The sequence below is a fragment of the Equus przewalskii genome, chromosome 24, assembly GCF_037783145.1.
Source record: "Equus przewalskii isolate Varuska chromosome 24, EquPr2, whole genome shotgun sequence".
In the NCBI taxonomy this organism is placed as follows: Eukaryota; Metazoa; Chordata; class Mammalia; order Perissodactyla; family Equidae; genus Equus; species Equus przewalskii.
In genome coordinates this window covers 6,526,006-6,549,157 of record NC_091854.1, presented here as the reverse complement: position 1 = coordinate 6,549,157, position 23,152 = coordinate 6,526,006, and the positions used below count along the sequence as shown (strand labels likewise).

The following is a 23,152-nucleotide window of genomic DNA, read 5'->3' as shown; positions in this document are numbered from 1 at the left end:
TGTATGGTGCTTACTCCAGTGGGACCTTAGGCTGTAAGCTGACTGCTCCACTCAATTTCTTCATCTGTAAAATGGGAACAAGGGTTGTTGTTGTTGTGGGAAATAGAGACTGTGTGTGGGTGTAAAAGTAATTAAAGTGCCCATGACTGGCAGGCACCTAGCAAAGAGTTGTTGTTCCTGCAACATTCTTATATCTATGTGCACATCTCTCCCTCTCTGTTTGGTCCATTTCATCTGTTTGTCTCTATCTCTTTTCCTGACTTCTTGTCTTTCTTAATTCATGGATCCTAGCATAAAGCATATTTTTATTATCTGTTGTATTTATCAAAGAGTTTTGTTAGCCATATGCAAAGTGTTGAGATTGCGCCAAACATTTTAGATGTTTCTTTTAACTAATAGTAAACAAACTTCCCATGTTGCACTCAATCTATTTTTTGTGTGTGTGAGGAAGATTAGCCCTGAGCTAACATCTGCCGCCAATCCTCTTTTTTTTTTTTTTTGGAGGAAGATTAGCCCTCAGCTAACTACTGCCAGTCCTCCTCTTTTTGCTGAGGAAGCCTGGCTCTGAGCTAACATCCGTGCTCATCTTCCTCTAGTTTATACGTGGGACACCTACCACAGCATGGCTGCCAAGCAGTGCCATGTCCGCACCCGGGATCCGAACCAGCGAACCCCGGGCCGCTGAGAAGCGGAACGTGCGAACTTAACCGCTGTGCCACCGGGCCGGCCCCATCGCCAATCCTCTTTTTGATGAGGAAGATTAGCCCTGAGCTACCATCTCTGCCCAGGATGCCTGCCACAGCATGGCTTGATAAGCAGTGCATAGGTCTGCACCCAGGATCCGAACCGGGGAACCCCGGGCCACCAAAGCAGAGCATGCAAACTTAACCACTATGCCACTGGGCTGGCCCCTATTCTTTATTCAGTGTTTTTTCCCTATGTTTTAATGGCTCTTAATAAAAGACAGGTTCTTTACTTCTTTAAGACCTGGCATTATATCAACGGTTAATTGGGTAATTGTATCCATTCATTCAACCAACATTTGCCTAAGACCTCCCGCATATACCACTATGGGAAAACCACCCAGCATGGCAAGTCTGTAGCAGAAGCTCCAGTCTTTGGCAAGGAGGCAGTAAATGTTATACGAAGGACATCTCCACTCTGTAGGCCTGGAATGGGTGAGGTGGTAAGATAAAAATAACAGGTGGTTTTGTACTTGATTCTCAAACACAAAAAGATGATGTCATTTGACCTTTCAGGGCTGTTAGAACCATGGCCTTTATTTGGTAAACACATTGTAATGAAGATTACTGCTCCCCAGGCTCTAGCAGGTGGATCCCACAGGTCCACCCAGACAGGAAACTAGCCAAGGAGAGAGACCCCAGGCAAGTGGCAATCAGGACAAAGAGGAAACGGAATTAGACAGAGTGGAAGTCAGAAAACAGCCTAAAGGGAAGCTCCAAGCCGGCCGACCTCAGCCTGCGCCCAGAACCCACATCCACACACCTAATGACACTGATAAAACACAGCCTGGAACTTGGGGAGTTTTCAGGCTGAAACGTATCACATGCGAAATGGGGAAGTGCGGTGACATAGCTCAGCTCATCCCCGCTGAAACAGTGACCACTGGGCCCAGACAATAGATAGTAAGTCAGTGGAACTGAGAAGCCAGCCCCCTAGCACATGGGGCGGGAAGAGGATGCCTGGAGAGAGTGTGGAATCTAGAAAAGTCTGATCAGGAAAAGCAGGAAAATTCAGAAGTTGACCTACAATTCCCTAACAAGGATGCCTGAACAAAGTCAGCACAGACCGCTTCCTAACCTCCTGCCTCCCAGACGTCTCCGTTCGGCACGCTGGGTGTTTTCTGTCGGGTGCATCTGCGGCTGTGCAGCCAGAGCAGCGGTGGCACTTGAGCTGCTTCACCTGCTTTATAGTCAGAGAACCTTGAAAGCAGCAGCTGTATCAGTCCCCCAGGGACCTGAAATGCAGGGTTTACTTCCTAGGGGCTGACATCCTAGGACTGCTCTGTTCACTAGCCAATGTGGCTATTCACACTTAAACTAGTAAACAGGAAAATAAAACATTTCGTCCCTCAGTCATGATATTGCAGGTGCTCAACAGCCACGTGTGGCTAGTGGCTACCGTAATGAGACGGGAACATTTCAGCCATCACAGAAGTTGTACTGGAGAGTGTTGTAAGCTAGAACATCGTGGACAGCCAGGGGCCCCCCGCCTCTGAAGCATCACTGCCCTCTTTTCACGAAAAGCCAGTGCTCAGGCTGTCTGTTAAAACCCGCACGCGTGCAGGGCAACTGGGAAACTGGTTGGAAAAACAGAAAACTTAAGATAACAAGATGGTCTTGCCAAAACCAACTGTTTTTTTGTGTGTGTCAAAAAGGCCAACTTCTATGGTAATATGAGAATCTAGTCTAACGCTTCTTTTCTTAAAAACATGCCTCACTACTTCTGTTTTTCTAATTTCTAAACATCTGACATGCATACTGTGGGTTTTAATGGACAGCCACGGCCCTGGCTTTGCAGGAGGAGAGGGCAGCCATGCTTTAGAAGCGGGGACCTGCGTGCTGTCATCTCCTGACCTCTGATCCTCCATCTGTTCACCCCTCAAAGAAAACATCGTCCACCCCTCAAAGACAATATCGTTCAGACTCTGTTCTTCCCAACCTTCCCCACAAACTCCTGCTCAGTTCCTGAAGCAATCTGGAGACACAGGAGCTGCAGCTCAGTGAGGGGGCAGGAGCGCTCACTTGTTCTCTTCTCCACCCCCACCTGGAGCAGGGACAGGAACGTGTTCTTTGTCCTCTGACTTCTCTGTGCTGTCTCTTTGCGCACCTCCAGGAACTCTCTGGCTAAGGCTTCTGGGAAAAGTTGGCTGGGGCCACAGGCCCCTGAGGGAGGCGGCTCTGGGGCGGGTGGGTGCTGCGCCTCTCTGCTTGGAAACCTGCTGCTCTGACAGCCTGCGAGGAGCTGGAAGGGCCGGAAATGCAGAGGGTAGCACTGCTCACCTTTCAATGATATCCAGGCGCAGCTGGTGGCCATAAGGCAAGGTAATGAGTTCCAGCCCTGAGCTCACGCCCATGTTCTTCCTCATTTCTTCAGAGACTTCAAGTATCCTAGCGACCTGTCAAGAACACAAGTGGTAATGTCCTGGATCGGGAAGTGGGCTTGCTGCGAACACGAATTTAGCATGAGAAAAGAAATACATTGAACTGGGACCGCGTGGACGCGCTTTACTTGTTGCATTTCTTTTTGAGCAACAGCATCCGAAAACACAAGTTTTTATTTGATATTTTGAGAATTTTAATACACATACTGGAATATAACACCTGAGCAGAAAGCACCTAAATTGGTCTGCAGAATCTGCAGATTTGGTGTTTCTGCCCAGTCAGAGATTGTGGCTTTGAGCTTGTGTCTAACACAGGTCACATCCTGCTGCGACATTTTGCTGCCAACGGCAGGGTCACGTGTGTGTGGAGCCGAGATCCCCTGCCGTGGAAAAGCAGAATCGCATCCTGCCCTCTGCGGCGGGCTCTGTCGTTCCTGGTCTCACTGACGGCAGGGCTGGCTGCTATTACCCTTAATTACGCCTCTCCTGGGCTCAGTAAATGCGCCGCACGAATGCAGTGCACGTCTGGAAACTATTAGAAACATGTACAGCGATTTGAAACTCAAAGTCTCCAAACACCCCCACTTTTCCCTTGAGAGGTTTTCCTTAAAGAAAACCCTTGTTTGTTTGTTTGTCCCAGCCAGCTCTCCCCATCTCAGTTCTAGTGTATAATCACAGTTTATTAGAACCAGGTATGAGGTGACCATTTATAGTCATTACATGTTACTTTGAACTGTTAAACCGAGTCAGTACATCTCTAAAACGGGGCTAATGCACCCCCCAGAGCACGGACGTACTAACAGCACAGCCAGCAGGTACGATGAGTCTAACCGACCCTGGACACAGGCAGGCACTGGACACTTCCTCTCCTCCATCTGGTGGGGCTGTCCTCGACTATAATTATCCCAGGCAAATGAACAGTCCAGATGTCTTTATAATAGGCCACAAAAAACATCTGGAAGTTTAGCTGATGTTATTAACCCTGACCCTTAACTTCTGTGGTTGAGCAAAGGAACCACTGTCAGCCCTGGGGAAATGAGCCTGGGGGAGTCAGCTATCCAGTGGCAGACTCCAGAACAGGATGAAGAATTCATACTGTGCTCTCTGGGCCTCAGTTTCCCCTTCTCTAACACAAGTGCTAAGTTCCCCTTTCTCAAGGACTTTGCAAAGGATCAAATGAACTTAAAGCCCCAAAAAGCTATTTGAAAATACATGTTGTGAATCACTGGCCATGTGGAAGGGGGAAGAATTCTGGCCTGATCTCTGGAAAGGGATTTACACCTGGACCATGGCAAGGCACTCCAGATGCACACCCCAGCCACCTGTGGTCACACGCACTTTGCTTGCTTGTTTGGACAGCTGCCCTGTCAGAGGCTCCAAACCCAGCATGCCTGTGGCAGTGACCTCCAGATCCACGTGCACTCTGTGTAACGAGATTCAAAGGCTTGTCACTGATTCAGTTTTGTTCTGGAAGCACTAGCATCCAGAGTGACACCTGCTCCAAGAGAAAAGCCTCCAATCTGTTTTTCTTCAGTGAGGAAAGTTTTAAAAAAAATGCTCTTTTCCTGCAATGCAAACATGCAATGCCCTGGTCACTTTCCTGGGGCTTTACCAGCAAGTGCCTCCACCTGCTCGCCCCAAGGCTGAGCTCTGGGTCAAGGGGGTCCTGTGCTCGCTCTGCAGGGCCCGGATTAGGTCCCCCGGGAGATGCTCAGGGCCGTGCAGCCCACAGATGCAGACGAGGGATGAACACTTCTGGGCCCGCAGGGCAGAGCGACATCAGTGTCCCACGAGGCGTTCAAGCCTCTGCTCTTCTGACCTTAGCTATCCTAGCTCTGCAGGATCTCAGAACTCTGCCGGCTCCTTTTCCTACCGCCTCACCTGGCCCTCCTCCCAGCTGCCAAGGGAGATTCTAAACTGCAATGAGATCATCTGGCTGTGCTCGCCGTCTCTGCTGCCCTCAGCAGAGGACTCTGATGTGCACTATACACTTATGGGCCTGTCTCCCTCACTGGACTGCAAAGTGCTTTGAAGGCAGCAACCTGGCAGGAACCCAGAAGCAGAGACTTAAAAACATCGAAGGAAAGATGCCAGGCCCCCCCCAAGCCCCCATCCCCACCTCACTCCTCACAGAGTGAGTCCTCTGTAAACTAACCCCTCCTCCCACGGTTTTCGATGTCTGAGTCGCTGCACATGTGTGTTGCCTGCTGTTTGTGTTCTGTTGTGTTGTTCATCTGGCCAACTCCTATTCAGCCTTCAAAACTCATCTCAGACGTCCCCACCCTGATCCCCTTGCTCCCCCCTATTCAAGACCCTGCCTCAGAGGCCCCCAGCTGCTGTGGCTTCCCCTGCAGAGCATTCCCCGCCTGGCTGTGGTCTGAATTCCTCTATCACTGTCCATCCCTGCCTCCCACACCATGGCCTGGCCTGCCTGGCCCCCAGTCGGCACTCCATCAAGGCTGAATGCATAACACTAATGAACACTTAGCCTCACTCCGTGCCAGGCGTGGCACACAGGCTTTACATGTGTTATCCCATGTGATCCCCACAACCACCTGGGTAGCTGGTATTGTTCTCCTTTTTCGGGGAGAGTCAAGGAGAAGCTGGATTAGACTCAGGCAGTTCATCCCCAGAGGCTAAACTCTTAACTTCTGGGCCTCACTTCCAGCTACTGGAAAGACTAGAGGTTGGGAGAAGGCTGCACACCAGGCAAGTTAGGCCGGGGTGGCGCCCATTGGCAGGGTGACAAGGGTTCTGTGGACGTCCACTCCGGCAGCCCCAGGGGAGGGCTGGACACTGCTGGGCAGGCAGCCTCGAGGGGCTCAGGACCACCCACTGTCCTGATGGCTTTTAGGGCACCAGCCCTGGGCTCTGTGCGTGAGGCAGGAACCAGCACTTGGGCCCCAGATGCTGCCTGGTGCCTGTGCCTGGCTTCCGGGTGGCCCATCTGGGTCTGGCTGCTGCTGTGTTTGGAGCGGGTAACAACAGCCCTTGTGTTATTTCCCTCTTAGAGATGCTGGTTGTACCTGCTTTGTTGGCAAAGCCCTGCAGACAGTGGTTCCAGGAAGAGAACAAGGAAATGGTGGTGGACTCAGGAGGGAGGACGGAAAACTAAACAGCCCTGCCCTTGGGGGCCGGAGTGGGCAGAGTCAGGGAGCTCCCGCTGCAGTCTCTGCCTTGCTGCCTGGGGCTCTATCCAGCCCCTCTTCCAGGGGTGCCTGCAGGCAGACAGGGGAGCGGGGCCCCACCAGGAGAACAAAGTACAAAGGCAGAAACAGGACGAGAACGGGCAGGGTGCATGTTCCTTCAGTTGAGAACAGATGCGGGCTCTAGTTTCCTGGCTGCCAAGGTGGTGGGAAGGTTCCAGAGCCTCCTGCAAAGAGTGTTCAGGCACCTCACCTCCTCCTAGACTACCACAAGCCCTGCCTGAGGCCACGAGGAAGGAGGATTCATTTCCTCCTGGGAACTAGGCTGTTCTGTATGCCTGGACCCATGTTTTCCCAAGGAGCTGCCTCTATGGAGAAGCCAGATAGGTTCAGGCCAGGCTCCTGGCCTGTTGGCGTGGCTCTGCTCTCAGATCCAGGGCCCAGTATGAGGAACTTACTAGAACAGGAATGCTGAATCCTCTTACTGCCCAAACGGGTTGAGCTCGCTTTAAAGTGAGGTAAGGATTTACTGTAGCAAATTATCTGACCACTTGTGAGCTCTGCCCAAGGACATGCAGCCAACCAGTGACCACACCCTTCTTCCTCCAACACAGCCCTTTCCTGGTTCTGTTCTCCAGGCCGGCTGGGCAGAGGGGCCATACCCCCACAACACACACACGCACACTCACATGGATCACCTCACAGCCCTGGCGACGAGGTCCTGACTGATGCCCAGTCCTGTTTTTAGGAAGGGGTTTGTTTACCCCAGAACAGCCAGGCCCTGCTCAATGTTCCCCAAGGCTATTGTGGGCAGCCTCCTGTGTCCCCCGCCCCACAAGCCTCAATCAACTGGGGATCTCCCTGCGGAGAGCTCAGTGGCTAGATTTCCTGCCATGATTCATGACCCAGGAAATTTACATAGGAAAACTCAGTTCCTAAATAACCCCTGAGCTTTGCAGCTCATTGACTACACTGTGCCACAAACAAGAAAGGCTTCACATCTCACTGAGGCCTTACCTGCTGCTCAGACGCAGGGGGTCTGTGTCTTTATACTGAGCGGTGGGCTGAGCCTGCCCGAGACACCTGCTTTCTAGAAACATCTCTTCAAAGGATGAAGTTGCTCTGGGGCTACCTATGAACAAAAGCCACCCATATCTAAAAGAAAGGCTTCCTATCAAAAATGATGATGATGTAAACATATATTTAATAAGTCACATGGAAAGACAGTCATGATATGTTGTTCAAGGAAAGACCCCGGGTTTATATAGTACGTATGGACCCGTGCCATTTCTGTAGTAAAGAAACACACATGTGTACAATTATTACACCTCTCTATTTGCAGAGCAAATGTTAACACTGGTGATCACCAGGAAACTGGATTTTGTGTGCTTTTAATTTTTTTCTTTTCTCTTAATCAGTATTTTATAATTTTTCTAAATTGAGCAAGTATTACTTGTAAAAAAAAAATCAGGGTAACTTTAAAAATGTTTATTTATCCTAAAGACTATTTTAGTAACAATAAAATAAATATATAATGTACACATGTATAATGTATAATGAAATAAAAATAATCAAGGCTCTGCTACTCCAGAAACTGCATTTTCATCTACAATCTACTCTCCTTTGGACTGGATTTTACCAGTTCTGAGGGGGTTGAGACCAGGGGAGAATTTGAAAATCAGCACCAGATGGGAGAAGGATTCTGCAGCAGCTCCAGACACCAGCAGGGCCGGGACACACGGCCTGGGCAGCAGCCTGCCATCCCTCTGTCCAAGGTGAACTTTATAAGCTTCCTGCCTGTGCATAAGTTGTCCCACCCCTTAAATAAATCCCCACACCCGGTTATCTTCCGTCTTTTCCTGTGAGTAAAAACACTTAAAGGGTAAGGCAGAGGGAGGCCCAGACAGATCCCCCTTCCAAACTCTCGAAAGCCAGGACAAAGCCCCGCCCGCCAGGGCACTCACCTTGCAGTCCATGCTCAGCATGTGCTGGGCGATGACCTTAGGCTCGTGGTTGGTGAACAGCTCTTTTGCACGCTTCAGCATTGCTGTCTCCAGGGGCTTGTTCTCAGGAGGAAGGAGCTTAGACTCAAAGTCATTGGGCCTGAACGAGGAGGCAGTCTCCAGGAGTGGCATCACAAACTCCCGCTCGTCCTCCTGGCCCTTGTCTATCTGTGCTGCTGGCGGCTCCCAAGGCCTTGCCCCATCGTCGTCATCAAGGATCAAGTAGTTGGTGCCAGAGTTCCGGGGACCTGGCGCCCCGTTCTGCTTGGCTGTCAGCAGCTCCACATAGCTGTCCTGGGCACAGAAGGGTGGCCTTGCTCCCCTGTCACAGCCTGCGGCAAAGGCTGGGTTCAGTTCACAGTAGTTGGCCTCTGAGTTGAGCCAGGAGGACGGGGTCGGGGGGGCCTTAAGGAAGGGCGCCTTGCAGGGCTTTGGGGGCGGCTTGGGGCACAGCTGGCTGTCTGAGCCCCTCAGCGCCTCCCCCGCCCTCGCATCCGAGGAGACCCTTCGAACTACGGCTGGGCTCAGGGTGGGCTCACTGCCCGTCCTGAAAACGGGTGAGTTTGGGCAGGGGCTGGTGTCCACACCTGGGGGCAGCTTACAGCCTGTGGAAGATGAGAGAGGGTCAGAAAAAGCTCAGCTGTGCAGAGAACACAAGACAAACAAAACTCGAGTGATAGCTGCCCAACCTCAAGTCATGTCCTTGGGTTTCGATTTCCACTCTCAAAAGATAACTCAGTATGACCCCCTGGCACCCAATCTAGAGCAGTCTAGGACATTTCTAGGCTGGCCTCACCCCACTTCTGGAGGACTCTAAATCCCAGTGACTGCCGACAGCTGGGCGGCAATGTCATTTTATGGTCACAGAGGTTATACAGTCAGAACAGGAAAATACACTGGGCCTGGAGTGCGGTGAGCAATCTTATCTCACCCTAAGGAACAGAAGTCTTTAGCCACACAGCTTCAGAGCCCTGAGTCACCCTCAGAGCCAGGGGGATCCTCGCCAGCTTTAAGAGAGAGCTAGAGACACACCGGGAAGGAACAAGAAGATGACATAGCCCACATAAAGGCAGGTTACGAAGGGGCATCAGGAAAGTCACCTTGTGGTCCCAAGGAAGGTCAGTTATAAAAAGAATGAAAAACAGTCCCACGGCCTACCAACATAATTGCTTCCTCAGTTTCCCCACATCCCACACCTTCTCACTCTTCTAGGTCTGAAAGGAGATAGAGAGGAAGAGGGCTCTCTCTGGACAGCTGCTCTACCAGGAGCCCCAGGACTGACTCACCCACCCTTTGCCCTGGGAGGGGACTGAGGAAGCGGGCTCATTCGTCATGAAAACCACCAGTTAGCAAGGAGCTTGGAACCAGAGAACCTGGGTTCACACACTGGCTTAGTCACTAACCAGATGGATGACTCTGGACAAGTCACTTAATCTCTGTGCCTCAGTTTCCTCAGCCTCAAAAAGAGGATAATCATGCCCACCTTGCAGGCTTGTTACGAGGCTTAAGAGCTAGTATACATAAAGCGTCCAGCTCAGTGATTCACACCCGGATACGGTTCTACAAACCCTGCACCCTCCAGCCTGCAGGCACGGAGCCTTATGTTGTTCCCAAATTAGGTGACCAGGTGGAGCAGGGAAAGCAGCCTGAAGGAAATCGGGGCACACGGTCTCCCTCCAACCCCAAAGGCCCAAAGACCTACCAATGGGCAGGTAACTCTCGGACTGGTGGGCTTTGAGGGACAAGGCTCTTCTGTCCTGCATGTGATCCAGGCAGGCTGGCTGGCTACCGCTCTTCTCTTTATTTCTGAAGCAGAAGACAAGTGGGGCAAAAACGGGTCATTAAACCAGAAAATCTTTAGGCAGCATCATGGAAAGTTTTTTAAAAAAAAAGATTGCTCAGAATGAGAGCGACAGCACACCCCAACAGTAAAGGAATGTCTGCCGGCGGAGGAAATCACTGATGGGGCGAGGAACACGTGACTGCGCCTGGGCTCCAGCCCCCCCGGCCTCACCACCAACCCTGTTAGGTCCAACTTCGCCTCCTCTGAGCCTGTCCATCCCGCTGAGCAGCGCAGGGTAAAGGTTTCACCCTCCTCTCAGGAAAATCTGATGAACTGGAATGTGTACTTTTAACTGAGCCCCAAATGACTTACAGACCCAGGAGGAATGACTTGTTTACCTAACATGCATTTTCCGCCATGCCGCACAGGGTCACAAGTTAGGAAGGAAGCTGTGGGGCAGTTTCCATCTCAGCGCAAATCTCTGCATCCCCCAAATCATCCACAGGATGGCCCGGGGAGGCTGTCAGACCCATCCTCCCAGATGCACTGAGTGACCCCGCAGCCAGCCTGCTCGTGCTGAGTTTGGAAAAGGGCTGAGCCAGGTCACCAAACAGCAAGAGAAGGCCCAGCACAGCCACAGAGGGACAGGCGGACTGGACCGTTCGACACACTAGCTAGCACTCCTCTGTCCCTTGCCAGCCCAGACTGGCAATTTCTCTAATTAGCACCAAGGAACAGAATCTCTCTTTTGCTAGAAGAGAAAGCACGCACCCGCCCAGGTTAATGGACTTTCACGGCCCTCCCACAAGTTTCCATGATAGAAATGGCCAAGTTCCTTCCTACCTTCGCAAGCACCAAAGAAACAAACCAAAAAAAACCCCCAATTCCCAGCAACAGAGAAAGTTCCAGCAACCCCTCAGAGATAAGGCAGGGCAGAAGGCAAATTCCAAAAGGCAATGGCTTCTGCGAAGCGCTATTTAGCAGTGGTCACCGGAGCAGCCAGGCTCCACCGGCCAGAACGCCGCCTGACAGGACGCCCCGTGGCCCAGAGCGCCACCTGTGCCCGCGGCGGCCGTGACGTCAGCGCAGGTGCGGCCGCGGGGGGCGGGGCCTCGGCCATCCTCCCGCGGAGCCCGCCCCACCCCCACGCTTTGACGCTGCTGGGCCACCGCCTGTGGCAAGAGTGACAAGGCTTAGGGAGCTCTGCTTTCAAAGTGCAATCAGAAGAGCGGCTCTGTTGGCGTGTCTCACTGACTTAGCGACTTTCTCAGTCTTTCTTTCACTTCTTATCTTAAAAAACATTATATTTTAAATCCGGGTTGCTGAGGGCAGACCAGGAGGCCTTCTCCGGCAACACCACACTTGGCAGGGGTTCCCAGTGTCGCCAAATACGCCCTGGCCCCGTCCCTGTTGGTCAGGTGAGCAGTCAACCCTCACTCCCCAAAAAAAACAGAAGAAAAGGAACCCCTTTAATATTTTAAAGGATCTTAAGTGCAACCTTATTACTATGAAAAGGAGAATTTCTAAATATCAGTTCTTGCCTCCGTCCTTGCAACTGCCCTGAGTCCTACATTCTGCCCTCCAGAAAATCATTACTATTATGGTTACTAACACTTACCTAGTATGCGCCCGCCTGTTCTAAGCACTTTGCTTATCTTAAATCATTTAACCCTCACAAGTGCCATCTTTCCAGATGAAGAAGGTGAGCCCCAGAGAGGGTAAGTAGCTTGCCCAGGGTCGACCAGGTCAGTGGTGGAACAGCATTTGGGCCCAGGCAGGCAGGGTCTACAGCCAGACAATGACTAACATCTACCGGAGCTTCCTGGTTGCACATGGCCATAATTTGTTATTACCCACAGAGTGCAGTATTTTGCTTGTGAATTTTTGCAGTCTAGAAATTACAGTTTATGACATTTCCTCCTGGTCCAGAAAGAAAACCTCTGAGTGGAATAAAACAGTTTGGTTTAAGTGTGTAAGCTTAGACGACAGGGAGCCAGAGAAGGGGAGCCGTGTCACGGAGGGGCTGGGGGCTGGCCTACGCCCCGCCACGCCGCCTCTTCTCTGCTTGCCTTTCCTGACACCAGTTAGACAATTGGCACCAGGACTCTCAGCTCCAGGAGGGGCAGGTCCTATACAAACACAGGGCACGGCACTGATAGTCCATGGCAGGTGCCTTGGTGGGCACCCAGAGCTCTGACATCTTCTCTCCCCCTTCCCAAGCTTCCGACTGCAGCCCCCAGGCTCTTGACCTCTCCTGTCTTCGGAATCTCATCTGTTCTCACCAAGTCAACCACCCTTTCCATGTGGACCCAGCCTAATTCTAAGCCCTCAGGCCTAACTACCCTCATAAACCCCAAAACTGTTGCTGGACACCAGCCCTCGGCACGCCAACAGCCGCATCTCAGATGGTGCAACGGGCCTTTCCTCCAAAGCCTGGCTCGCCCCACTCCTGACTCTCCCTCTCCTCCACCCACAAAGCCTGACCCTCCACGATCACTAAATGGTCTTGCTGCTCCTCTCTTCCTCACCCGTCTTGGGCATTGCTATCCCATTTTATTCTTAGGACACCCCGTCCACCATGTCGAGTCTTTGAGGCCCCCTCAAAGCCCCCAGCCTGGCGTGAAGGCCTCCAAGATCTGGCGGGGTCACCTCCCTAAACCTACCCCTGCCAGCCCCTTACATGGACCCTTTGCTCCAGCGCCACCAACTTACTCACTCCAAACAACCCTTGCCCCTTTCTATCTTTACATTTATGCTCAAGCTGACCCCCTCGGAACACCCTCCCCTGTCTCCCCTGTGCAGCCTCTATCCAGATTGTCCCCAGCCCTCAGACCAACCGGAAGCCCACCTCCTTCACAAAGTCTCTCCGGGTCAGCCCTCCGCTTCCTCAGCAACTGCATCATTTATTTTTGGCCTCAACTCAGTTGGGAACCAATCACGCACTTCCTCATGCCTGCTCTCCCAGCAACCCTTGGCATTCTTCTGAACTTCTTTCATCGTTCCCCTCTTCCAAGGTGAGCTCCTGTCTGCCTAACTCAGCCTGGGCACGTCTGGAGTGCCCCTCACGGTCGCAACACCACCTGATGAGGCCCCGACCCACCTGAGGAGGTTTCCCCTGGTCAAGCTCTGCTCTCGGGCCTGGATGCCGCCCGTGGTGAAGCTCAGCCTCTTGGCCACATCCGGCCTTCCCTCGGTGAGGTCGGCCTCCCGGACCCGGCCTGGGGACGTGCCGTAGCGCTCCTCCAGGCACCGCAGGGGTACCGTCCTGTTGATGGGCTGGAAGATGATGGCTCCGCTCTGCTGGGAGATGGGCCGGCGGTTGCCCACGTAGCAGCGCACCAGGCCGGGGATGGAGTCGAAGCTCTCCATCTCAAACTGGTACTGCACGCGGCTGTAGGCCTCGCTGAGCCGCAGCACCGTCCGCTGGATCTTGAAGTGCTGAGCGAGGTTCTTCCACTGACAGGTCAGGACAAAGTTTCCAGGGCTGGACAGAGAGTCTCGAACCAGGAAGTCGCCATCTCGCTGCACAAGGCTTTCTGACACCTTTGGGACAAAATGGTGAGTGAGGCCTCAGAGAGGCAAGCTTACACTCCTTTTAAAAGGGGCACTGCTCCCCGCTCCTTTGGGCCACAGAAGACAATGCTATTATGTCTTCTCTTCCTCAGTCAGCTCTTTATTTTTTCAGATGTCAGATTCTGAGAGGATCCATTCATTCATTTAAGAACTATTTGCTGACCACCTACTATGTGCCAAGGACTCTTGTGGGCACTGGGTTTACAGCAGTGAATAAAGCAGTCTAGAGTCCCCACTGTCATCGAGCTTCTATTTTAGTGAGGATAAATAAGCAACAGGTATGGTGTTTCAGATGTTGTAAAGTTAAGGAAAAAGTAGATCAGGAAGGGAGATAAGAAGTCCTCAGGAGAGGATGAGGGTTGTCCTTTTAAATGGGGTGGTCAGGAGGGTGTCATGAGAAGATGACATTTATGCAGACCTGAAGGATATAAAGCGACAGAAAATTAGAAATAAGAAAATTCATGTCTGGCTGGTGTGATGCCCGCCCCCAAGAAGTGGAGGAGGGTGTCTGTTGTCGTCTGTGAGTCATCCTCAGACCCCTCTCCTAAGACGCCCCTCTCGGGGCCTGTTCAGTGGGGCGGTGGGGTCCATACGCAGGTGGAGGCAAGGGGAATGAGAGACTCGATGTGGGTTCTGGGCACATAGATTACTCGCGGGAAGAGCTGGAACAAAGTCAGGCCTGGGTCCCTCATCCCACAGAGTTATTGGGAGGATTACATATTTGTATAGATAATATACACAAAGCACTAGTACAGTACCTGGAACACAGTAGATGCTTAAAAATTGTTAACTATGAGGATGCTGATGTTTATAGCATAAGGGAGAATTTATATCCTGTTGTAGCACAATCATTCCAATAGCCAGACTGTCTGGGTTTGCATTCTGGCTCTGCTGTGTGACTTTGGACAAGTTGTTATGTAATCTCTCTGTGGCTCAGTTATGTCATCTGTAAAATGGGGATAATACAGCCTACAGAAAAGCTGTGAAGACGAAAAGGAGTAGAGTGTTGGCTCTGACTGTGGTTGTTATTGTTGCAGTGTTCAGACATACAATCTGGAATGTGGTGCAGCTGAAAATTTACCTCATGGCAAGTGGGAAACCAACTTTTGATCATGATAAGGGAAGGATGGTGGCAACAGGCATCAGTTTCATAAACTTTGACAATTTTTCCAGGACATTCCAACCTTTGATCAGTTAGCTTAGAATAGTATGCTACCATTGTTACTTTAAAATTGCATCTTCGCCTTAAAAATATTTTCACACAGACATCCCGTTTCTTGGAATTGAGCCTGAGGAAATAATTATAGTTATGAACATAGTAGTTATCTTAGATGATATTGGTGAGAATGCCCCAAAAATCGCAGCGCAGCACACAATGGACATCCATACAACGTAGGATGGTGCAGAAGGAGATTTTAGAGCAGGAGAAAATTCTCAGGGTATGTTGTTAAGTGAAGAAAGTGGGCTGCAAAAGAGTATATTCAGTATTATCTCATACTTGATTTAGAAAAGTCTTGGAGGATTTACATCAAAATGTTCAGAGAGGTTACCTCTAGGAGGGAGAATTATGAGTGAGAGTTTAATTTTTTTCTTTTTGCTCTCTGTATTTTCTACAATTTTAAACTAGAAAAAGAGTTAGAATAGGATTATTTCCTTGATAGCATTAAGAAATCTGCTACATTAAAAAAATAATTCACAACAAGATGCCCTTCCCCCCACCACCCCCTTTTTTGTCCTATGTCCTGGGTGAATGACTGGCCAGATCAGGTTACAATAAAAACCCAAGGGGAGTTCTACGCCTCAATTCTGTACTTACTTTATTTTTCAACTTCTATACTATTAAATAAAAAACATTATTCACGGTTATCACCCAAAAGACAATCACACAAAGTACATTCTAGGCTGTGAGTCTGTGGTCACTGGTGTAATTTCTCCATTTGCTATCTCCAGGCCAGGGGACCGGGGAGGGGAAGGATGGAGAGGGAATCATTGCTGGCCCCACTAGGGCACAGGTGGCCTTGTTGCTCTGTTGCACCCACCCGAAGATACCCTTTCTTCACCTATTAAGCCACTGCCTTAACAAGGAAGCAGGTTCCAAAGGACATGAGGCTGTAGGCAGCCGGCCAAGAGTTCAATTATCTGAACCACAGCCCGGCCTCCTACTTCTTCAGGTTCCCACCCTGTGGCTGCTGCCTCCTGCCCACTCGGTGTTTGCTGACCACAGGAACATCTGCTTTTCCTTCATCATTTGCTGGGCATATGGAGATGTACTTTGGATTCTTGACCTCGGCTCTTCCCAAGGTCTCCTTAGAGATGGGCCCAAGTTAAGTCATCATAGGCTACTTTATAGTATTTGTTTTTAGCTAAACTGGAGCTGGCTCCTGTGTGGCCTTGGAGTGTGACCCTGCAGGGTCATCACTCTGGGGGTTGTCTGAGAACCGCAGGGCCTGTGCCGGCAGGGAGGACGGCAGGTACCTGTCGGGGGAGGCGGCCGTGGTACCAGGCGTGGCTGCGCAGGTCCTCGCTGCTCAGCAGCAGCTCCTCCTCCAGCTCCTTCTTCAGCCTCTCGGGGGTCCTGTCCATGACGTGCCTCTCCTTGGAGAACTGCAACACAGGGTCAACAGTGACCTCCTGCCCTACTCGGGCCGGCGGGGCCAGGCCAGCCAGCTGGAGATGACCCCCCACCTGTAGTTGGCTGCTTTGCTGATCAGACCAGTATATGCCAAAAGCGCTGTTTAGGTAGGGGAGCCTGGATAATGGTTACAATTAGCTGTGACCTTTCAGTTCTCTGGCTCCAAGTGTGTAATAAAATTTTCCCCTGCACATGGGGACTATGATAAGAGAGCCAGTCAAGCTGTTTCTTGTATCAATCTACTCAGGGGGCAGTTAAAAACATGGGGAGCTGGGCATGGGTGCCAGAGACAGATGTGTGGGGCATGAGGGACACCTAGAGAGCCAAAGAGCTTCCTCATTCTCCTCAGAACTGTCCTAACAGGGAGCTGGAAAGGGCAGCAGTCCCTGACTGGCCCTGGGCCTGGGCCCGTAGAACACTGCTGTCCCCAGGCAGGTACTGATGGCGCTGGCTTCTTTGCTACTGGCAAACTCCAGTTCAGGAATTCAGTTAGCCTGTAGAAACTCTTCGAGCAACTGGATAGGGTAATCTTATGTCTCTTGAATCTAAGAACAGAAGCCTAAGTTTGTATTTTGTGTCTTTTTAATTTCATTTTTCTAATATTTCATTTTTATGACAGGTTGGAAATTGAAACTTAAAAAACTGGTCCCTCACCTCAGACAGTTTGAGCATCAGGGACCTGGGTCATCGCACAGCGGCCAGGGCAGGTGTTCTGGGTGGGCAACACCGGCTCCAGGTTTAATTTAGAACACACGCCCACTTAAATCATGGGAGCTGAACTTGGACACCTGCCCGGTTCGCAGCAAAACCAGGCTCAGGGACAGCTGGCTGAAGGTCAAGTGAGCAGGAAAAGGCCACGTCCTTGTGTTTTCTCAGCTTTCCCAGCTTGGCCTCAAAAGCCCATCGGAACCACCACACTACCATCCTCATTACACTGCTCCGCACCTTAGCAAAGCAAGAGCCCCAGATCCTCTCCACTCAAGAAAAAGAAAACAGCCTTGGGGTTTTACAGCTGGATTCTTACCCTCGAGTCATTCTGGACATGTTGGCCCATGAGGGCAATGGCTGGAGAATGACTCCGGGCCACTTTCAAGGTGGGGCTCTGGCTTACTGTTTACTCCTCCCCGCTCCTCTTCCCCACCACTCTTCTCACAGCAGGCCCTCGGGAGTGTTTGATGAGCTGAATTCCTATCAAAGAGATGCTGATGTTGGTTGCCCAAGATGCCCGCAGGCATTAGCAGTGATGTTTGACACTGTCTGCTCCCATCGTTAATTATGTACAGGTACATCTGAAGACAGCACAGTGGAAAGACTTGCGTATAGAATGTAGATTGTCAACTGGGCCACATTTACTGCTGGTTTATGGTCTGTCTTGCCTCCCCCTAGATTGTAAGTTTCAGGAGTACAGAAACCCATCTGCCTTCTTCCCCAGTGCCCTCAGGCAATGCCTGAAGGTATCAGACACTCTGTTTTCACTGAATGTACAAATACTCCGAGATGAGGAACATCTGTGACTTTTCTTAGTTATGGAGGTTCTCCTCTTCTCTCTCCAATTATTTGAAGCCCTGTTTTAGGTGGGCATGTTGCCACCCAGATAAAGGATGACATTCCTTAATCTCCCTCTCTTACAGGAAGATGTGGCCACATGACTGGCCACAAGCTCTGGCCAAAGAAGGGTAAACTGCAGTGTCGGTGGGACTTCTAAGCTGAGATGTGATGGCTGGAGCTGCAACACCATCCTGGACCATGAAGAGGAAGCCACACCCTAGGAATGGGGGAGCAGAAGACCGGAACGAGCCCAGGTCCTTCCTAACTGTGAGGCCAACACACCAGCCCCGGATTGCCAGCCTCCAGGTCTTCCATGTGATCTTCTGATCTTGTTTAAGCCTGTTATTCTGAGTGTTCCTGCCAGTGGCAGCTGAACTAAATCCTGAGGATACCGTGACCAGGGCCCCTATTTAGCCTCCTCGATGGTTAGTCTGTATGCCTAGCCTAAAGCCCTGTGCTGCGCCCTGAGCGGGGTTTTTGGTCTGAGCTCCGAAGACGCAGAGAGCAGCAGGTCCTATCCTCTGTGTATCCTCCCAGTGAAACTGTACTCACCCAGATGCCAAATGCTATTCCCGTATTTGTCTTTGCATTCTCCTTCCTTCTGATGCCAACTACCCAGGCCACTCGCCACCACTCCACCCTCTCTCTCTTCCTCAGCATCTCTCATAAACAGTAAGGTTTCTTAGCATTTTTATATGCAACAATCTTTCACTCTAGGTTTTGAGATAATAATGTTTTACACTTGCTACCAAAAAATATAAAATCAGCTATCTTGTTACTTCTGTCCTAACTCCTTAGAGGAAAATCCACAATGATTGTTTTCTCCCCCTGCAGACTTGGGAGATGAGGCAATATGGGGCAGTGCCCAGGGAGGAGAGGAAAGATCAGTAAGATGGACCCTCCCAAATAAGATGGAGTGGAAGACCAGACTTCAAAGAATATGCCCTTAAGCTCTTGCATAATTTGTGAAAAGTTAGGAGGCTACACAATTGCCTAGACTTGTATTTGAAAAGGGGAGGAGGGGAAGACAAAGGGAGGGAGTGAAGAGCGAGAGGGGTTGCGGAGGGAGAGGATCGGAGGAGGGAAGGAGGAAGGGAGCCGGCTCCAGAGTGAGCGGGCAACTGCAAAGGGCTCTTCATTTCCAGCCAGCGAGGGCTCCACCACGTTAAAAGGAGTCAGGTTGGCAGCTGGGAGCTTCTGCCTCAGCAGATGATGTGGGCAGTGTCTCCCAGACAACTGAAAAGGCAATTCAAAAGTCACCCACATGTCGTCACCCTCAGGATTAAATAGTGCTTATTTTGGCAGTGGATGCTTGATTAAATAGTGGTTATTTTGGGGTGCATACCTTCTAGAATTTTCACTTACTGTTTTAATCACATATATTAATACAACCTTTATTTTTCCAAAGTGCCTGTATTTTTAAAACCTTGACCTTGTCGGCTATGATTCTGCTGCTATAGAGAAGTACTTTGATGGGCTAACGACCCCATGGTTGGTGAGGGTTGACTGCATAAGAAAATTTGGCAAAATGTATCCATTTGTATCTTTGGGAGCACTCTGATTGATAGCTGTGCTCCTTGGGGACCAGGAATGGGACAGGTCAGATGTGTCTGCGACATTTGGCAGAATTCTGTTGGCTTCCCCCAAATAACCAAACTTTTGCTAACAGTGTGCCCTTCCACTTAACTGCTGCCATCTGGGAAGGATTTGAATTTTCCCCGAAATGCAGCCATTTCAGTCAGGGCCTAGGCTAGTTCTGGGGTCTCGGGCTACAAAGTAGATTCTAGTGACTTAAGGTAACATGCCAGTACCTCAGCAATGGTGGTATCTCATTTGTGTGGCCAAATTCTGATTGATTCTAATAATGCCCTACGACTCCTCCCGCCCTGCCTGAGACCACATCCTGAGGAAAAGATAGAAGAGAGAAGTTCTAAATCACACATTGTTCACGTGCACTGTTACTTTATGCATACTCCAGAATTAAGCATGAGAAGAGACGGAATCAGGGCAGGTCCCCACACTCCCACAGCTTCCAGTCTTGGGAAAATAAAGAGGAACCAAGAACATGATGCAAATCCCTTCCCGTTCCTGTGGCCTTTTCTCCTAGCCCCTGCTTTCCAGCTCTTTCACACGTGTCTCTGCAGATCTTCTGAATCCAGCTGCCTCAAAGACTGGCTGGACCTAAGTTATTCTCAATTCCTCTGTCGGCGTGGCACAGCAGGCATCTGGGACAGGGCATCGTGGCACCCCAGAGCAAGTATAATAGAGCTCTGCTCTCTCAGACAGTTTACCCCGAGTGGAAATCAGTAGTCACTGGCCCTTTGCATTTTATGTTCCTCAACTGCCAGACAGAGAGAGACAGCAAGAAAACTCGGGAATAATCGACCTCTCACACAAATGTTATAAATGTTAATAATGACCACATTACATTATAGTAACACAACTTTTTCCCCAAGCTCAAATTCTCTAACTATTTGCCCCTGAATTTGCACTTCACTCCTAGAGGGCAAGTCTGGTTCCGTGTTTCCTGAGCTCCTCATCTTGAGGGAGGAGGCGGCAGCGGGCAGGCCGGAGACACTGCTGGGCTCCGCTGCACCAGCATGGGCTCCGCTGCACCAGCATGGGCTCCGGCCGGCCATCCTGAGCTCCACCCCACATAGCAGCTGGGGCACAATCTCCAGAGGAAGGGGAGCTGCTAGGCTTTGGATCAAGAACATTCTGCCCACAGGCCTTGCCAGGTTCATTTCAGGTACCAGATCCACCACAGCCACCATGAGAGGAAGATGCAGGCAGGACCTATTTCTCTTACTGCTAGGCTCGCCTAAATTTGATTCACCAGAAATTTGGGAGTGGTTCATTTTTAGGGGTGGTGGGGTGTAAGAAAAAGTGCTATGTACGTAAATTAAGTAATAAGTATATATTGAGCAGGAAGGAAAGGAAGAAAGGGAGGGAGGGAGAGAGAGTTAGTAACTACCATGTCATGGTGACCCACTCACATGGCTCCACTTCGAAAACTTCATCTTGGTCCCAGTCATTAGTTCTGGCCTCTGAGATGAGAAGTAGGTAAACTGATAACTAGAGTAGATGCAAGGGTTAGAGGAGGCCCACATTTGTCCAACCAAACTGAAGTTTACTTAGTAAATTCATAAGTTACTCTAATTGCTGTTTTTCATGGAAGTCTGAGTCTAGCTACATCTTTCCTATCACCAGCATTTTAATAACCCTGATGTCAACAGATGCTACAGCACAGTGTTTAAGAGCATGGCCAACCTGTCCCCTCCACCCACAGGCCACTGTGGCACCAACGGGCCGTGTGACTTTGGGCAAGTGACTTTACCTCTCTGGAGAGCCTCAGGCTCCTGGTCTGCAAAATGGGGCTAATAAATGTGATGAGATGTTAATAAGGATGAAATGGATCAGCATCTGTAAAGCATGTAGAATATACCCTGGGACATAGACAGCACTAATTGTTAACTGTTATTATGGTCTTATATCAGAATGCTACTCATCTGGTTACATAAAATAAATAGTTCCCATTTGAGGTATTCACGGTCTGGTGCACGGAGGCATGGGGGGGGGGGGAGCGTCAGCGTTTGCGAGGGAAGCAGTTAAGGAAAGCAGCCTGGAGCTTGGATGTCTGCCTGCCAGCTGCCTCACACCGGTTTCTTCAATCCTTTCAAGAAACCTCGCTGCCCGCCGGCCCCAGCACTTCTGGTCCAGTTACACAGCCAGGACCAGCCCTAGCTTGCTGAGGCTGGCTCTGAAAATCATACACGTCACTCTGAATCTGGAATGAACATCTCTGCAGCCCAGCAAGTCTGGTCTTGACAGGCCGGAATAGCCGGAGCCCAGGAGATGGTCGGAAAACACATTCTGGAGGCGCAGAGCCAGCTCCACAGACGTGCCAGGAACCTTGAGTAACATGGAAACTCACATTTCAACGGTTCTCGGAGGCAGAAAAAGCTCTTCCAGCCAGGGAGGGATGGAGCTGGGGCGCATCTTGCAAGGGCTGCATGATATTAGAGCCTGCATTTCAAATCAGGCACAACAATGGCACCCCCTCTGCAGGAGGGTCAGTTCCTAAGTCCAGGATGAGGGAGGGTGATCTGTGGGAAAGGCCCTGAGAAGGCTTCGGATGCTCATTTGCATGTAGGAGACAGTTGAGAGGATTAGAAAAAGATGGCAACTGCATTATAATTAATATTTAGTTTACTCTGTCCCTGCTTGTGAGAGAAGCTTCCAGTTCCCATAGAATATTAAAATGTGCAAATCACCAGGAAAAACCCCGTCCCCAGGCCCAGGAGCTGAGGGTGGGGAAAGACTGCAGAGGCCCAAGAGGCGCCATATCAGGGCCACCGACAGTCATGACCAAGCAATTTGGCAACCCTGAGGCTGCTAGCAGGGGCTGACGGCCCTGGGCCCTCCCCTCACAGGGCACAGTGTCCTGGAAGACCACACACAGAGAAACAGTTTAACACATCCCTGAGCTCTGGGACCCAGTGCCTGGATCTCATCCCTGCCCCTCCAGCTCTGCGGCCTGGGCAAGTGACTCCACCTCTTTGTCCTTTGGTTTTGCTCCTGGGTCAAAATGACAAAAGTCACTGTGGCCCCATCTAGGGTAGAGAGGAGGAGGGAAAGGATGGGGAATCAAGGTTGGGCCTTGTGGACAAAAACTTGAGAACAGGAAGGGTATGCTGGGCATTTGAGCTAAGAGCAGCTGGGCTTGGTCAGAAGTTCTGGTTGGGGAGGAGAGGGGTGAAGCAGACAGAGGTTTTACACACACACACCCCCTGCACCCCCTCCACCGCCCAGGAGAACTCCATTTTTTTCTCCGAGCCTGTGGTTCAGACCCCACCTTCCTGGCCATCACCACTGACCCAGGTAAAGGCCCGTGACCCAAGCTGGCCCAATCAGAGTTCTTCCTGGGATTTTTCTAAGTGGAACTGAGTGAAGAAGGCTCTACCCACTCTGGTGAAAATGTCACGAGACTGGAAGTATGTAGATTGCTTCACCTCATGTTGATCCACCAAGTGGATCAGATTGGCCTGAGAGAATGAAATCAGCATGCAAAGAGGAGCAAGAGATGGAAGGTGTCCCAGTGGCATGCACATCCCTGAGCCCCAGCTGATGACGGCAACAGTAAACTCCCCTTGGGACCTAGGCTTGTTTGTGCTGGACCACCTGTCACTTGTGACCAAAGGAGTCCTGATCCAGGAAGGCAGGGATCGGATGCGGGGGAGGGAGGGAGCCCAGGGTCATGGACAATCTCTGCCCCAGAAGGCAACAAGTACAAAAAAAGATGCTTTCAGACAGATCAATCTGGCTGCAGTGAGCAAAGCGGCC

General features: G+C 50.8%; 1 protein-coding gene across 16 annotated transcripts in view; it reads right to left on the bottom strand.

Moving 5' to 3' along the window:
* BCAR3 (BCAR3 adaptor protein, NSP family member) overlaps window positions 1–23,152 on the bottom strand; it is a 191,149-nt gene that overhangs the window by 13,869 nt on the left and 154,128 nt on the right. For 6 of the 16 annotated variants that reach the window (XM_070592608.1, XM_008533154.2, XM_070592607.1 and 3 more), the window contains 5 exons: window positions 16,105–16,233; window positions 13,157–13,599; window positions 9,976–10,079; window positions 8,235–8,878; window positions 3,024–3,139 (listed from right to left, as the gene is read on the bottom strand). In XM_070592608.1, coding sequence (XP_070448709.1) covers window positions 3,024–3,139; window positions 8,235–8,878; window positions 9,976–10,079; window positions 13,157–13,599; window positions 16,105–16,233 — 1,436 coding nt within the window. Of the gene's footprint in view, window positions 1–3,023; window positions 3,140–8,234; window positions 8,879–9,975; window positions 10,080–10,454; window positions 11,242–13,156; window positions 13,600–16,104; window positions 16,234–17,285; window positions 17,829–23,152 lie in introns of those variants that run through there. The other 10 variants (XM_070592614.1, XM_070592613.1, XM_070592615.1 and 7 more) reach the window with 6 other exon arrangements.